The 15,601-nt window shown below is 41.8% G+C and overlaps 1 protein-coding gene across 1 annotated transcript; it reads right to left on the bottom strand.

Moving 5' to 3' along the window:
- Nucleotides 1–1,521: 1,521 nt before the first annotated feature.
- Nucleotides 1,522–15,484, bottom strand: KGD4 (alpha-ketoglutarate dehydrogenase subunit 4). Its single transcript, XM_002744896.7, has 4 exons — nucleotides 15,369–15,484; nucleotides 4,264–4,327; nucleotides 3,619–3,806; nucleotides 1,522–2,473 (listed from the first exon to the last, which is right to left on the bottom strand). The coding sequence occupies exons 1-4, from the start codon at nucleotides 15,408–15,410 to the stop codon at nucleotides 2,456–2,458; spliced, it is 312 nt and encodes a 103-aa protein (XP_002744942.1). The 5' UTR covers nucleotides 15,411–15,484; the 3' UTR covers nucleotides 1,522–2,455.
- Nucleotides 15,485–15,601: the final 117 nt, after the last annotated feature.

Raw genomic sequence — 15,601 nt, forward strand, 5'->3', positions numbered from 1 at the left:
TGAAACAGGTTGTTCGTTCTGTGTGACCAATAGAATATGGCTGAAGTGTGATTTATGAGGCTAGACCAAAAAAGGATGCTGTTGACATGCATGCTTGAGTTATTTGCTCTGGGGAAAGCCAGCCATGTCAAGAATTCACTCAGATAACCATGTGGAGAGAAACTAAGGCCTCCTGTCAACAGCCAGCATTAGCTAGTCAGCTATGTGAATGAGCCATCTTGGAGATAGATCAGCCAGCCTCAACCAAGCCTTCAGATTGTAGCCTCAAGTGGCATCTAATTGCAACCTCATTAGGCACTAAGTCAGAACTGCCCAATGAAGCTGCTTCTGAATTCCTGACCCAGAGAAACCATGAACTATTTAAGAGTTTAGCCACTTAATTTTGTGGTGATTTGTTACAAAGTAAAAGATAATACACTAATTTGATGCTGCCTATCACACTGTGTAGTACTGGAAAGAAAAACAGAAACTTGAACAAATTAAGCAATTTGCTGATTACATATGTTTAAGTGCCTTACCTCTAAATGCAAATACAGGCTATTTGACTGTAAGCCTCACCAGAAGTCTGTAATACTATCCATGGGAGCTTATTCTGTGACAGCAATTCCCACTGCCATGCCTTTTGCCATACCTATACTCACAAATTCTGTAACAGTGACAGATTTTTTTCATTTTTACTTTCATGGCAGCAGTTGTAGTAAAGATTGCCCTCAGACATACATTCACAGTTCAGTATTAGGATTTCTAACTGTTGGCTCACAGTATTACTCATAGCACTCTTGACTACCTGAATCCAAATTTATTTCTGAAAGCAAAATAATGGCCCTGGGTTTCTTTTTGCTGAAACAAGAAAACTAAGGGGATGGCGGCAGGGCAGGAGCAGAGAATAATGGTCGTTCTTAAGTGTTTTTCCCAAATAATTTTTAAGTAATAAAGAAATGAACATGTTTTTCTTTTTTCTTTTGAGATGGAATCTCACTCTGTCCACCAGGCTGGAATGCAGTGGTACAATGTCAGCTCACTGCAACCTCTGCCTCCTGGGTTCAAGTGATTCTCTGGCCTCAGCCTCCCTGTAGCTGAGATTACAGGTGTGCTTCACCATGCCTGGCCAGTTTTTGTATTTTTAGTAGAGATGGGGTTTCATCATGTTGGCCAGGCTGATCTTCAACTCCTGACCTCAGGTGATCCACCTGCCTTGGCCTCCCAAAGTGCTGGTATTACAAGTGTGAGCCACCACACTTGGCCTGAATTGTATTTTCAGTGAGTCACCAGAACAGCTTACTGCTAGCATCAAACCCCAATCCCTATCTCATATTTCTGCTGGAAAACATTTATTTGCACTAGGCCACAGCAACGAATTTACAAGAGAAGTATATCAACTCTGTGGAGTAGCAGAAATAAGTAAAAACCCACAGGCAACTGAGTAAATACAGAAGTATACTCAAAAACAATTCTATCTCTTGCTCATGAACTACCCTTAACTCTCAGGGATCACTTCTTTAAAGCATATTCTAGAAATTATTAAAGGTATGGAACAGAATTTATTTAGCTTTATGAGGCTTTACTTCACAATATACACCCTTGGCACAGGAGGGCCCCATTAAACTTTCATAAACTGCTTAATAAAGTAAATACTTACATTGATTTTATGAGGCTTTCAGACATTAAGTTTGAGAAAATTAATGGTTATCAGGATTTGCATACAAGATCACAAAACAGTAAAATAAACCAAACAACAAGACTTCCTTATATGCTCCAAAACATAATAAATTGCAATTTCTAGTGAAATATTTATTCCTATGCTATATTCATTTTTGTCTCTTAACTATTTTCCATTTTATGCTTTTTCTTTAGAATCTTTTGCATAATCTCTTCTGTCTTAATAGTATAGTCACCTATTTTAGCTTGACTATATTTTTTCATTCAGAATAGGATATACTTATTAAGCCAGTTATACTCCAATAAACTTGTGAATAAAAAAAAATTAGAGAACAAAAAATTAAGAACAAGTAATGGAGTCATCATTTCACTGATTCCCCCCCCCCCAATTTCAGGAAAATCATGTCCCTAAAACAGCAATTTTGACTGATTTTTTCCATGTCTAAACAGAAAGAAAAGTGAAATTATGGGAATCCTATGAGAGTTTACTAGACATTGTGTGCTTTTAATAGTTCAACACTGGTAATATTTGATAATCAAGAGTAAATTAATAGGCTAACATTTAAAAATGTATACTTTAATAAGTATAAAGTGTATAAACAATTAGGTAAGCTGTAGAGAAGCTGACCAAGATACATAAATTAGAAGATACAAGTGTCCATCTAAATTTTCTATATTTCATTTTTTTCAGAATATTTATTAAAGGGTTTAATATACAGTTTCTCATCTGTCATTCTGGAAGTCCTTTATTGTAAAGACAATTCTATTGTCTGATGACAAACAGCAGCCACCACAGTTACTCAGGACCTCCACGCTGAAAAGGAAAAAATAAAGCAGTAAGATTAGATGTTAAATTGACCCAGGACATGTTTTGATGGCCACTATACAAATTTATACACTCTTCAGCAAATAATCTTTGGTTTTTAAAAAACAGTTTTGAGGCCAGGCTTGGTGGCTCATGCCTGTAATCCCAGCACTTTGGAAGCCTGAGGCAGGTGGATCATGAGGTCAAGAGTTCAAGACCAGCCTGGCCAACATGGTGAAACCCTGTCTCTACTAAAAATACAAAAATTAGCCAGACATGGTAGTGCACACCTGTAATCCCAGCTACTCAGGAGGCTGAGGAAGGAGAACAGGTTGAACCTGGGAGGCGGAGGTTGCAGTGAGCCAAGATTGTGCCATGCACTTCAGCCTGCGACAGAGTGAGACGCCATCTCAAAAAAAAAAAAAAAAAAAAAAAAAAAATATATATATATATATATGGAAAGAGAGAGTCTTGAATTTGTAAAAGCTTTTGGGTATTTGTATCTTTTTTTTTTTTTTTTGAGACAGTTTCCAGAGTTTTGCTCGTCACCCAGGCTAGAGTACAGTGGCATGATCTCAGCTCACTGCAACCTCTGTCTCCCGGGTTCAAGTGATTCTCCTGCCACAGCCTCCCAAGTAGCTAGCATTACAGGTGCCCGCCACCATACCCAGCTAATTTTTTGTACTTTTAGTAGAGATGAGGTTTCACCACATTGGCCAGGCTGGTCTCCAACTCTTGACCTCAGGTGATCCACCCACCCTGGCCTCCCAAAGTGCTGGAATTATAGACATAGCCCCTGTGCCCAGCCCTCATATCAATTCTATAACCATAATTTCAGACTTGAAGGGACTCAAGGTTGACCTGTCCTTAAATTTTTTGGTCTCAGAAGCTCTTTATACTCTGAAAAATTACTGAGGACCCCAAAGAGCTGTTTTTTATGTGAATAATCTATTGACATTGATATAGCACACATATTTACAGAAGGATTTGACTATGGTTTGTTTCTCATAGTCTTGGCCTACCTGATCATCCTGTATTAGCTCTGACCACACTCTGACAAGAAAATGGGAATAGCATGGAAATCAGCAAATGAAGTCCCCAAAGCCCAAATGCTATGGTATTTTGCATAGTCTTGGGATAGAGCAACAACATACTTGGATAAACTCAATTTCTTCTTGAGACACAAGTTTCCTTCTGTATTTCTGAGGTAATGTTTTTATTATTTCTGCAGTGTCTGGTGGACCCTGATACATCAGCAAATCTGGTGATTTACTTCCCTTAGAATGTTGTGAAATTACAGAAGAGTGAGATGGTAGCCCAGCTGATCTCAAAGCTTCTGATACTGAAATTAAAAAGAAAAAAACCTTATTAGAGAAATTATTCAGATGTCAAAATACTGAGTCTTAAAATACTATCAAATAATCAAGTCATTCTTGAAATCAAGTCATTCTTCAATCCTATTTCAAGGATTGAAAAATCCTTCAAAGTCAAGTCAATCTTCAATTCCTTTTGGAATTATAATACTTTAAGAGTCATCCATGTTGGCCAAGCTGGTCTTGAACTCCTGACCTAGGTATCTGCCCACCTTGGCCTCCCAAAGTGCTGGGTTTATAGGTGTGAGCCACCACACCTGGTAATAAGTTAAATTCTACTTACATGCTACATAGGGCACTATTTTAATCTAAGCTACAATAGTCTTAACTGATTTTAAAATGAGAAATATTGCCTATAATAAAATACTCATTTATAAATATTCATGTACACAGTTTTAATAGAAATCTAAATAAAATATAGCTTACCATTGGGTTTAGGATTGTCTCTTCTGTCAGGAAACCTTATTAATGGAGTGTGTGGCTTGACTACCTAAAGGAAAAATAATATGCATGAAAAACAACCTCATTAACTAAAAGAAATTAACTGAAATAAATCTAGTAAACCTCATAAATAGATACTTTTGTTAAAATAACTTACTATTTGACAGCAACTTTAAATTATACTCTTCCCCAACCAGGAAAGCTGGTATGAATTATTAACTTGTCTATCTGGTATTCACAATTTTGTACTTTATACATCACAAGACTTTCATTGTACTGTCAAAGGTGTACTTCAAAGCAACCCAATGGAGGAGATGATGTGGATTTTATGTTGCATGACTTATAGACTGGTAAGAATTGAAAGCTGGCTGGGAGCAGTGGCTTAAGCCTGTAATCCTAACACTTTGGGAGGCTCAGACGAGCAGATTGCATGAGTGGAGGAGTTTGAAACTAGCCTGGGCAACATGGTAAAACCCTGTCTCTACTAAAAAAAAAAGAAGGTGTTGTAGTGTGTGCCTGTAGTCCCAGCTACTTCGGAGGCTGAGGTGGAAGGATTGCTTGAACCCAGGAGGTGGAGGTTGGAATGAGCTCAGATTGCACCACTGCACTCCAGCCTGGGCAACAGAGTGAGACCTGGTCTCAAAAAAAAAAAAAAAAACTGAAAAAATATTGGAAATTTACTAACTTTTTCCTTTTTAAGCTTTTTTTGTTGAGACAGGTTCTGGCTCTGTTGCCCAGGATGGAGTACAGTGGCGCAATCTGGGCTTACTGCAACCTTCACCTCCTGAATGCAAGCAATCTTCCAGCCTTAGCCTCCCAAAGTGCTAGGATTTCACCATACCACTGCATCCAGCCTCCTGACTTGAGTGTTGTTTCCCTAAGATATATATATGTTTTGTTTTGTTTTTTTTTTTTTTTTGAGATGGAGTTTCACTCTTGTTACCCAGGCTGGAGTGCAATGGCACGATCTCGGCTCACCTCAACCTCTGCCTTCCGCCTCCTGGGTTCAAGCAATTCTCCTGCCTCAGCCTCCCGAGTAGCTGGGACTACAGGCACGTGCCACCATGCCCAGCTAATTTTTGTATTTTTTGTAGAGACGGGGTTTCACCATGTTGACCTCGTGATCCACCCGCCTTGGGCTCCGAAAGTGCTGGGATTACAGGCGTGAGCCACCGCACCTGGCCCGTTCCCCTACTATATTAATACCCAATAGGTAAAAAAAAAAAAAAAAAAAAAAAAAAAATCATTTTAAAAATTAGAAAATTAAGAACACTTTTTCTGACTACAAAAGTAACACATGTTCTGTGTAAAACATTTGGAAAAACACAGAAAAGCATAAAGAAGAAAACACTATAATCCCAAGACCCACGTAAAACAAATTTAAACTTTTTCTTTTCCTTTTTTTTTTTTTTTTGAGATGGAGTCTCCCTCTGTCACCCAGGCTGGAATGCATTGCTGTTATCTTGGCTCACTGCAATCTCTGCTTCCCAGGTTCAAGCGATTCTCCTGCCTCAGCCTCCTGAGTAGCTAGGATTACAGGCCTGCACTACCACAGCCAGCTAATTTTTGTATTTTTAGTAGAGATGGAGTTTCCCCATGTTGTCTGGGCTGGTGTCAAACTCCAGACATTAAGTGATCCGCCCGCTTTGGCTTCCTAAAGTGCTGGGATTACAGGCATGGACCACCATGCCTGGCTCAAATTAAAACATTTGATAGCACTTTATTTTAGTCTTTTCCCTATATCCATAGAAATACTTTTTTTTTTTTTTTTTTTTGAGAGAGAGTGATTCTCGCTGTGTCACCCAGGCTGGAATGCAGTGCCGTGATGCTGGCTCACTGCAACTTCCTCCTCAAGGTTCAAGTGATTCTCCTGCCTCAGCATCCAGAGTATCTGGAATGACAGGTACCCACCACCATGTCTGTTGTATTTTTAGTAGAGACAGGGTTTCACCATGTTGGCCTGGCTGGTTTCGAATTCCCAACCTCAGGTGATCCCCCTGACTTGGCCTCCCAAAATACTGGGATTACAGGCGTGAGCCACCACGCCCAGCCTGGAATACATATTTTTGGAATACTGTTTTTATAACAGATGTTTGAAAAGTATTAATGTTTTTGTCCATAAAATTCCAGATAGTGGTATAGAGGACCTTAAATGGACCTGTCAATATGAAATCTTCTGAATATACAATGCTAAGAATCTAATGAACAAAGTACTATTTTCAACTGAAGTAATCAATAAATTGCTATATAACGAATGAGGCTGAGGTGTGTTTATGTGAAATATGTTTATATATTTGTAGTATATATTATGCAGTTTATATGGGCACAGAAACAAATAGCTGTGGGATTGGCCTGAAAATTCACCACTGTAATTCTGTTGCTGTGAGAAAATACTGGAATGTGTTCTCTCCCTCACCATAAAATCATGCTCAAGTCTTCCACATTAAAAAAACTTCTTGTACTATTAGCTGTTTCTTCACTTTCATAGCCAAGCTTCTTAAGAGAATGTTCTGTCTATCCTCCTGTCACTCTCCTATTTAAAAGTCTGAAAAATGGCTGGGCTCAGTGGCTGACACCTGTAATCCCAGCACTTTGGGAGGCTGAGGCAGGAGGATGGCTTGAGCCCAGGAGTTCGAGACCAACCTAAGCAAGAAGGTGAGACTCCATCTCTACAACTTAAAAAAGAAAAAAAGTTTGAAAAACGTTCCACAGCTTTCAGGATAAAGTTTAAACTCTTATTTGGCACAAGACCCATTGTAATCTGGCCTTTCCTTACCTTGCCAGCTTTTCTCCACCACTCTCTTATGTACCGGTTGCTCCAGGTATTCTGAAGTACTTTTCCTTTCCCCAATTCATCCTGCTATTTCCATCCCCATTCCATTTAGAGCTTATATCCTCTGCCAGGAAATCTCTCCCCAACCCATTCCACTTCCATGCCTATCCCTCTGACTGGTTATCTTTTATAATAGCTCACATGTCACTCTTCTCTAAGAACCTTCCCCAAATTCCAAAGTCTGAGTTAAAAACTCCTCCTCATGTTTTCAGAGGACAAATAAGTTGGCCAATGATTATAGGAGAGTTTTAAGCTCCTGGACAGGCAGAGATAGAAAATTAAGCACCTCTGCAGTAGCATTCCTGTTACATGGTAAATGACCAAGAAACAGTTGCCAAATAAGTGAATAAACCATTTGCAAGTTAGGTCTAACTGTATAGGCATGTAAATGTGTATTAGACACTTATACAAATGTATGTACACTGTAGAGAAAGAATTCTTTGTAACACTGCTTTTATATACTTAAAAAACATTATTTAATATGGCCTTATAGGCTGGAAATGATGGCTCACGCCTGTAATCCCAACACTTTGGAAGGCCAAAGCAGGTGGATCACTTGAGGTCAGGAGTTCAAGACAAGCCTGGTCAACATGGTGAAACCCCGTCTCTATTAAAAATACAAAAATTAGCTGGGTGTGGTGGTACATGCTTGTAATCCCAGCTATTCAGGAGGCTGGGGCACGAGAAACACTTGAACCCAGGAGATGGAGGTTGTAGTGAGCCAAGATTGCGCCACTGCACTCTAGCATGGGTGACAGAGTGAGAGTCCATCTCAAAAAATATATATTAATAGTAATATGGTCTTATAAATTAAATCCCCACACTGTTTGGTATCCCTACTTCTTTTTTTTTTTTTTTTTTTTTTTGAGACGGAGTTTCGCTCTTGTTACCCAGGCTGGAGTGCAATGGTGCAATCTCGGCTCACTGCAACCTCTGCCTCCTGGGTTCAGGCAATTCTCCTGCCTCAGCCTCCTGAGTAGCTGGGATTACAGGCATGTGCCACCATGCCCAGCTAATTTTTTGTATTTTTAGTAGAGATGGGGTTTCGCCATGTTGACCAGGATGGTCTCGATCTCTTGACCTCATGATCCACCTGCCTTGGCCTCCCAAAGTGCTGGGATTACAGGCTTGAGCTACCACGCCTGGCTGGTATCCCCACTTCTTAACAACAACAAAAATTTCTTTTGATATAGGGTTTTGCTCTGTTGCCCAGGCTGGAGTGCAGTGGTGTGATCACAGCTCATTACAGCCTCAACCTCCCAGGCTCAAGTGATCCTACCATGTTAGCCTCCAAACTGGGACCACAAGTATGCATCACTACACCTGGCTAATTTTTAAAATTTCTTGCAGAGATGGGAGTCTCCCTATATTCCTTAGGAGGGTCTTAAACTCCTGGGCTTAGCGATCCTCCTGCCTTGGCCTCCCAAAGTACGGGGAATACAGGTGTAAGTCACTGCATCCAGCCCTATACAATGTTTTAAATGCTAAAAAGTAGAATAGTATGAAATAAACCCTGATATATTCATCACACAACTTCAATAATAATATAGTCAATCTTATTTCATCATCCCTTCCTGATTAAACAAATCCCATATATTTAATCCCATCTCATCTGTTAATACCTTCCACACATTACTGACAAACAGAATTTTTGTTAAATCATAACTGCAATACTTTTTTCCCCCCAATTTGAAAGCAATGAAGCCAGGTTCAGTAGCTCATTCATGTAATCCCAGCACTTTTGAGAGGCTGAGGCAGAAGGATCGCCTCAGTCCAGGAGTTCGAGACCAGCCTGGACAATAAAAAGAGACTCTGTCTCTACTAAAACTTTTTAAAATTAGCTCAGCATGGTGGCGTAGGCCTATAGTCCCAGCTACTTGGGAGGCTTAGGTGGAAGATCACTTGAGCCCGGAGATTGAGGCTACAGTAAACCAGGCAAGATCATGCTACTGCACTGCAGCCTGGGCAACAGAGCAAGAGCTTGTCTCAAAAAAAAAAAAAAAAAAAAAAAAAGGCAGTCACCGTTTATTAACTAACCAGATTACAAATATAATCATGGTAGATACCTTAGTTCATCCTAGTTTTTGTTCAGGTAAGCCCCAATACTTTCACCCCACCTAACTAACAATAATTCCTACTTATCATCTAATATTTAGCTTATGTTCACATTTCCCCTTCTTGACTGGGTGTGGTGACTCACACCTGTAATCCCAGCACTTTGGGAGGCTGAGGCAGGTGGATTGCTTGAGCTCAGGAGTTTGAAACCAGCCTGGATGGGCTGGGTGCGGTGGCTCACGCCTGTAATCCCAGCACTTTGGGAGGCCTAGGCGGGCGGATCACGAGGTCAAGAGATTGAGACCATCCTAGCCAACATGGTGAAACCCTGTCTCTACTAAAATGCAAAAATTAGTTGGGCGTGGTGGTATGCACCTGTGGTCCCAGCTACTCGGGAGGCTGAATCAAGAGAATTGCTTGAACCAAGGAGGTGGAGGTTGCAGTGAGCCAAGATCGCACCACTGCACTCTAGCCTGGTGCCTGGTGACAGCGCAAGAAAGAAAAAAGAAACCAACCTGGGCAACATGGCGAAACCCCATCTCTACAAAAAAATACCAAAAAATTAGCTGCAAGTGGTGTTCCGTGCCCTTAGTCCTGGCTATTTGGGAGGCCGTGGCAGTAGGATCACTTGAACCTTGGGAGGGCAAGGCTGCAGTGAGCTGTGATCGTGCCACTACACTCCAGCCTGTATGACAAAGTGAGACTATCTCAAAACAAAAGAAAACTTTCCCCTTCTCAATTGTCTTTTTAGACTCTAAATACAAATATGAGAAACAAATAACTCCAACTGTATTAGCTGGCTAATGTAATTAAGAAGCAAATCTGAAAAGGCTCCCACTGTATGACTGCAACCATATGACATTCTAGAAAAGATAAAACTATCCATGTAAGATTTATTCATGCCTTTTTATAGACTGATAGTTCATTTCTTTTTAGTGCTAATAATATTTTAGTATCAATGTACCACCGTTTATCAGTTCAACTATTGAAGGATATCTTGTTTGCTTCTAAATTTTGGTAATTACAAATAAAGCTGCTATAAACATATGTATGCAGCTTTTATGTGAACATAATTTTTCAACTCACTTGAGTAGATACTAGGGAATGTAATTGCTGGATCATACTGTAAGATTATGTTTCCTTTTGTATGAAATTGCCAACCTGGGACTAGGGCCATGGCTCACGCCTGTAATCCCAGCACTTCAAGTCAGGGCAGGTGGATCGCTTGAGTCCAAGAGTTCGAGACCAGCCTGGGCAACATAGTGAAACCCTGACTCTATAAAAAATACAAAAATTAGCCAGGCATGGTGGCATGTGTCTAAAAAAGAAAGAAAGAAATTGCTAAACTACCTTCCAAAGTGGCTGTACCATTTTGCATGCATTCCCACTAGCAATGAATGAGAGTTCCTGTTAGATGGGATAGTAATGAGAGTTCACATCTTTGTCAGCATTATGTGTTGTCAAATGTTTTGGATTTTGGCCATTCTAATAGGTGTGTAATGGCTGCCTTAACTTGAAATTCTCTTAATAACATATGATTTTATATATCTTTATTTATTTTTTTTTTTGAGACGGAGTCTCTGTCGCCCAGGCTGGAGTACAATGGCATGATCTCGGCTCACTACAACTTCTGCCTCCCAGATTCAAGTGATTCTCTTGACTCAGCCTCCCAAGTCGCTGGGATTACAGGTGTATACCACCACACCTGGCTAGTTTTTGTACTTTTAGTAGAGACAATGATTTCACCATATTGGCCAGGCTGGTCTCAAACTCCTTACCTCAGGTGATCCACTTGCCTTGGCCTCCCAAAGTGTTGGGATTACAGGCGTGAGCCACCGTTGCTCAGCTGAGTATCTTTACATAGACCTATTTGTCATCTGTATACTTTTTTTTTTTTTTCTTTTTGAGACAGGGTTACGCTCTGTTGCCCAGGCTGGGGTACAGTGGTTTGATCTCAGCTCACTGCAACTTTGATCTCCCTGGCTCAAGTGATCCTCCCACTTAAAGCAATCCTCCCACTTCAGCCTCCCAAGTAGTTGGGACTACAGGTGTGCACCGCCACACTCAGTTAACTTTTGTATTTTCTGTAGAGACAGGGTTTCACTATGTTGCCCAGGCTGGTCTAGAACTCCTGGGCAAAAGTGATCCACCCACCTCAGCCTCCCAAAGTGTGTGTATCTTATTTCATGAGGTGTCTGTTCAGCTGTTTTGCCCATTTTAAAATTCAGTCATTCATTTTCTTATTTATGAGTTCTTCTGTTTTCTGCAAGTCTTTTATCAGATATATCTTTTGGAAGTATTTTCTCCCTGTATGTGGCTTGCCTTTTTTTGATAGTGTCTCACAGAGCAGAAGTTTTTTATTTTAATGAAGTCATGCTTATCAATTAGTTTTTCATGGATAATGCCTTTGGTGTTAAAAGTCTTTGTTAAACCCAAGGTTATTTTTATTTTCTCCTGTGTTATCTTCTAAGGATTTTATAGTTTTGCATTTTGCATTTAGGTCTGTGATCCATTTTGAGTTAATTTTTGTGAAGGATGTGAGGTCTGTCTAGATGGATATCCAATTTTTTTCAGCACCATGTTGAAAAGACTGTCTTTTCTCCATTGTATTCCCTTTGCTCCTTTTGTCAAAGATCAGTTGACTATCTCTTTATTTTTACCTTTCCAAATCTTAGTTTTAGCTATGCCTCTTATAAATAGCATAGCACTGGATTTCCATTTGGTAGCCAGTTTGAAAATGTATTTTATTATTTATTTTTGAGACCAGGTTTTGCTCTGTTACACAGGCTGGGGTGCAGTGGAGTAATCATGGTTCACTGCAGTGTCAAACTCCTGGGCTCAAGCGATCTTTCCACCTCAGCCTCCTGAGTAGCTAGGACTACATGTACACACCACACACCACCACTCCTGCCTGGTTAATTTTTATAGAGATGGGGTCTTGGAATGTTGCATGGGCTGATCTTGAACTCCTGACTCAAGCAATCTTCCCACCTTGGCTTCTCAAACTGTTGGGTTTACAGGTGTGAGCCACCACACCCTGCCTGCTTTGTCTTTACTTAATGTTCTGAGACCATGTTTTGTGACTTCCTATCAGTTTGTGCCAATCAGTCTTTTGGCACTCTTCAAGATATGGATCAACAGCTGAATTCTAAGCTCTATGTCTTTTTTTTTTTTTTTTTTTTGAGTCAGGGTCTAGCTCTATTGGCTAGGCTGGAATGCAATGGCATGATTACAGCTCACTGTAGCCTTGATCACCCGGGCTCAAGTGATCTTCCTACCTCAGCCTCTGAGTAGTTGGGACCACAGGTGCATGTCATCATGCTCAACAAATTAAAAAAATTTTTATAGAGATGGGGTCTTGTTATGTTGCCCAGGCTGGTCTTGAACGCCTGGACTCAAGCCATCCTCTTGCCTCAACCTGGCAAAGTGTTGGGATTACAGGCATAAGCCAGTGAGCCTGGCCTAAACTCTATCTCTTGTTGGCACTGTAGTCCTAGCTTTGTAGGCCTGTCACAGAGATAATAAATTTTGCTAATGTTTTATGTAATTTTTACATAATATTAGCACATACTGGTTTGTAGAGGGCAGTCAGGAACCTAGTTTGAATTCTACATATTTGAGTACAGGTCTTTGTTCCTATGTTAGAAGGGCACAGACCATTCCTTACTGAGTATCTCGCAGTTTCTTCATTTGTTTGTGTATATCAGCTTTGAGTTAGTACTGCTTTGGACTCTACCATTTTAACAAAACTACCACAATTTGTTTATGCAAAAGATGGACATATGGATTGTTTCTGGTTTGGGGGCTACCAGGGACCCCAGGGCAGTATGTACAATACCTACCTGCTGAGATGCCACACTCCTGGCATCTAGTGACTCTGCTAGTAACTCTTTTTTTTCTATGAAACATTCAGGTACAGAGACAGTATGTGCATTCACTTCTCTTGGGCAATAAACCTATGAGTAGAATTGCTGGGTCATATGATAGATACATGTTTAACTATTAGAGACTGACAGTTTTCCAAAGTGGTTGTAACATTTTATACTCCCACCAGCAATACTGAGGGTTTCAGGAGCTTCACATTCTCACCACTGATGTCTAAATTTTAGTCATTTTGGTAGATGTATAGGACCTCCTGTTTTTAATTTTTATTTTCCTGGCAAGTAATGTAATGATATTGAGCACTTTTTAAAATGTTTGTTGCTCATTTGGGTAACTTTTGTGCAACACCAAGTCTTTTACCCTTTTTTTTTTTTTTTGAGACGGAGTTTTGCTCTTGTTACCCAGGCTGGAGTGCAATGGTGCAATCTCGGCTCGCGGCAACCTCTGCCTCCTGGGTTCAGGCAATTCTCCTGCCTCAGCCTCCTGAGTGGCTGGGATTACAGGCACTCGCCACCATGCCCAGCTAATTTTTTGTATTTTTAGTAGAGACGGGGTTTCACCATGTTGACCAGGATGGTCTCGATCTCTTGACCTCTTGATCCATCCGCCTCGGCCTCCCAAAGTTTTTTTTTTTTTTTTTTTTTTGAGACAGAGTCTTTCTGTCACCCAGGATGGAGTGCAGTGGCGCAATTTCAGCTCACTGCAACCTCCAACTCCCAGGTTCAAGCGATTCTTCTGCCTCAGCCTTCGAGTAGATGGGACTACAGGCACGTGCCACCACGCCCGGCTAAGTTTCTGCATTTTTAGTAGAGACGGAGTTTCACCATGTTAGCTAGGGTGGTCTCGATCTCCTGACCTCGTGATCCACCCACCTTGGCCTCCCAAAGTGCTGGGATGACAGGCATGAGCTACCGCACCCGGTCCTTTTACCCATTTTTAAAATTGTTATTATTTATACATAAGGTTATATATTATAGATAACAGATCTTTGTCAAATAGTCTCTCAGTCCTTACAGGATCTTTAGTTAATGCTCAATAACCACCCACTGAATAGGTGAGGATCATTCATTGCAATGGGACCAAAGACTGGGATCTAGGATTATCATTCAGACAACAATTTGGGTAATTTAGAAAAAGGTTAGGCCGGGCGCGGTGGCTCACGCCTATAATCCCAGCACTTTGGGAGGTCAAGGCGGGTGGATCACGAGGTCAAGAGATCGAGACCATCCTGGTCAACAAGATGAAACCCTGTCTCTACTAAAAATACAAAAATTAGCTGGGCATGGTGGTGCGCGCCTGTAGTCCCAGGTACTCGGGAGGCTGAGGCAGGAGAATTGCTTGAACCCAGAAGGCGGAGGTTGCGGTGAGCAGAGATTGTGCCATTGCACTCCAGCCTGGGTAACAACAGCGAAACTCCGTCTCAAAAAAAAAAAAAAAAAAATTTAGAAAAAGGTCTTTTAACAAATGCATTTATGTAAAGTGAAATGTACTTCTCATATCAAAGCTAAAAGTCAATTATAAAATAATACACTTTCAGGGTTCAAAGACTATGTAAACCAACCACAAAAATGGAGGTTGTGTTCCACTTATATGACAATTTTACCCAAGTTAAAACCGCAGCTGGAGAAACAAAAAGGTTAACAGGAGTTAGTAGTTGATAGGTGGATTAACAAAATTAACTGAGTTGTCTATCTAAACCAAGGGAAAATAGGCTTGTGAAACCAACACACATTAAGTAAGCTTAAATAACATTTTTCTATTCCCCTTATCTGCCCTGAAGCAAGAAGCCTGGAGAGAAATCTACCCGCTTCGGCGAGGACGCGGCACACGGGGCCAGTTGTCCAACCATTCCCGAGACCTTGAAGGGACACTGACTGGGTCAGATCCAGAGTACGCTTCCTTTTACGCCCCGCTACCGCCATCTTTCCGATTGGCTGATAGGGGCGGGGGGGGGCCACCACAGCCAATCCTAGACGGCGATTGGCCAGGCTACCGCCAGGGCCGCCTGAACCGCAGACGCCTAAGACTAAGAAGATCCTGGCGGAGGAGCCGGGGGGACCCCAGCAGTAGGTACAGGACTTACTTGCCAAGATGTTGCACGCCTGCCGCCAGGCTCGAAACCAAGGCGCCGGACCCACCCCACTACAGGGCCAAGCGGGCTGAAAGTCCCATCCTCACACACCCACCCGCGGGCGCCGCTGCTGACCCCCGCAGAGCCGCGGCCACCGCGCAGCCTCTTCCACCGCCTTTCTTCGTCGACGCCGTATAGTCAGCACCGTCCCTACCGCCCAACGTGCGAAAACGCGACAAATAGCTTTACCTGAACGACTCTACTGGCAGACGCCATCTTGCTGCCCATCATGACCCCCGAGAAGGGGCAATTTCCGGGACGCGAGCGAGCCGCGGGTATCACCGGAGTCCCAGGGAGTTGGGGGCGGAGCTTCCCGGGACGTCACGGAGGAGGAGCCCAGGCTGCCCCCTTCGCCGCCGTGGGATTGGCCTCGCCCCTTGCGTCTCACCCCGCCCCTTGCTCCTCCCGCCTGGGATCGACCC

This window comes from Callithrix jacchus, chromosome 2 (genome assembly GCF_049354715.1).
Source record: "Callithrix jacchus isolate 240 chromosome 2, calJac240_pri, whole genome shotgun sequence".
Lineage (NCBI taxonomy): Eukaryota > Metazoa > Chordata > Mammalia > Primates > Cebidae > Callithrix > Callithrix jacchus.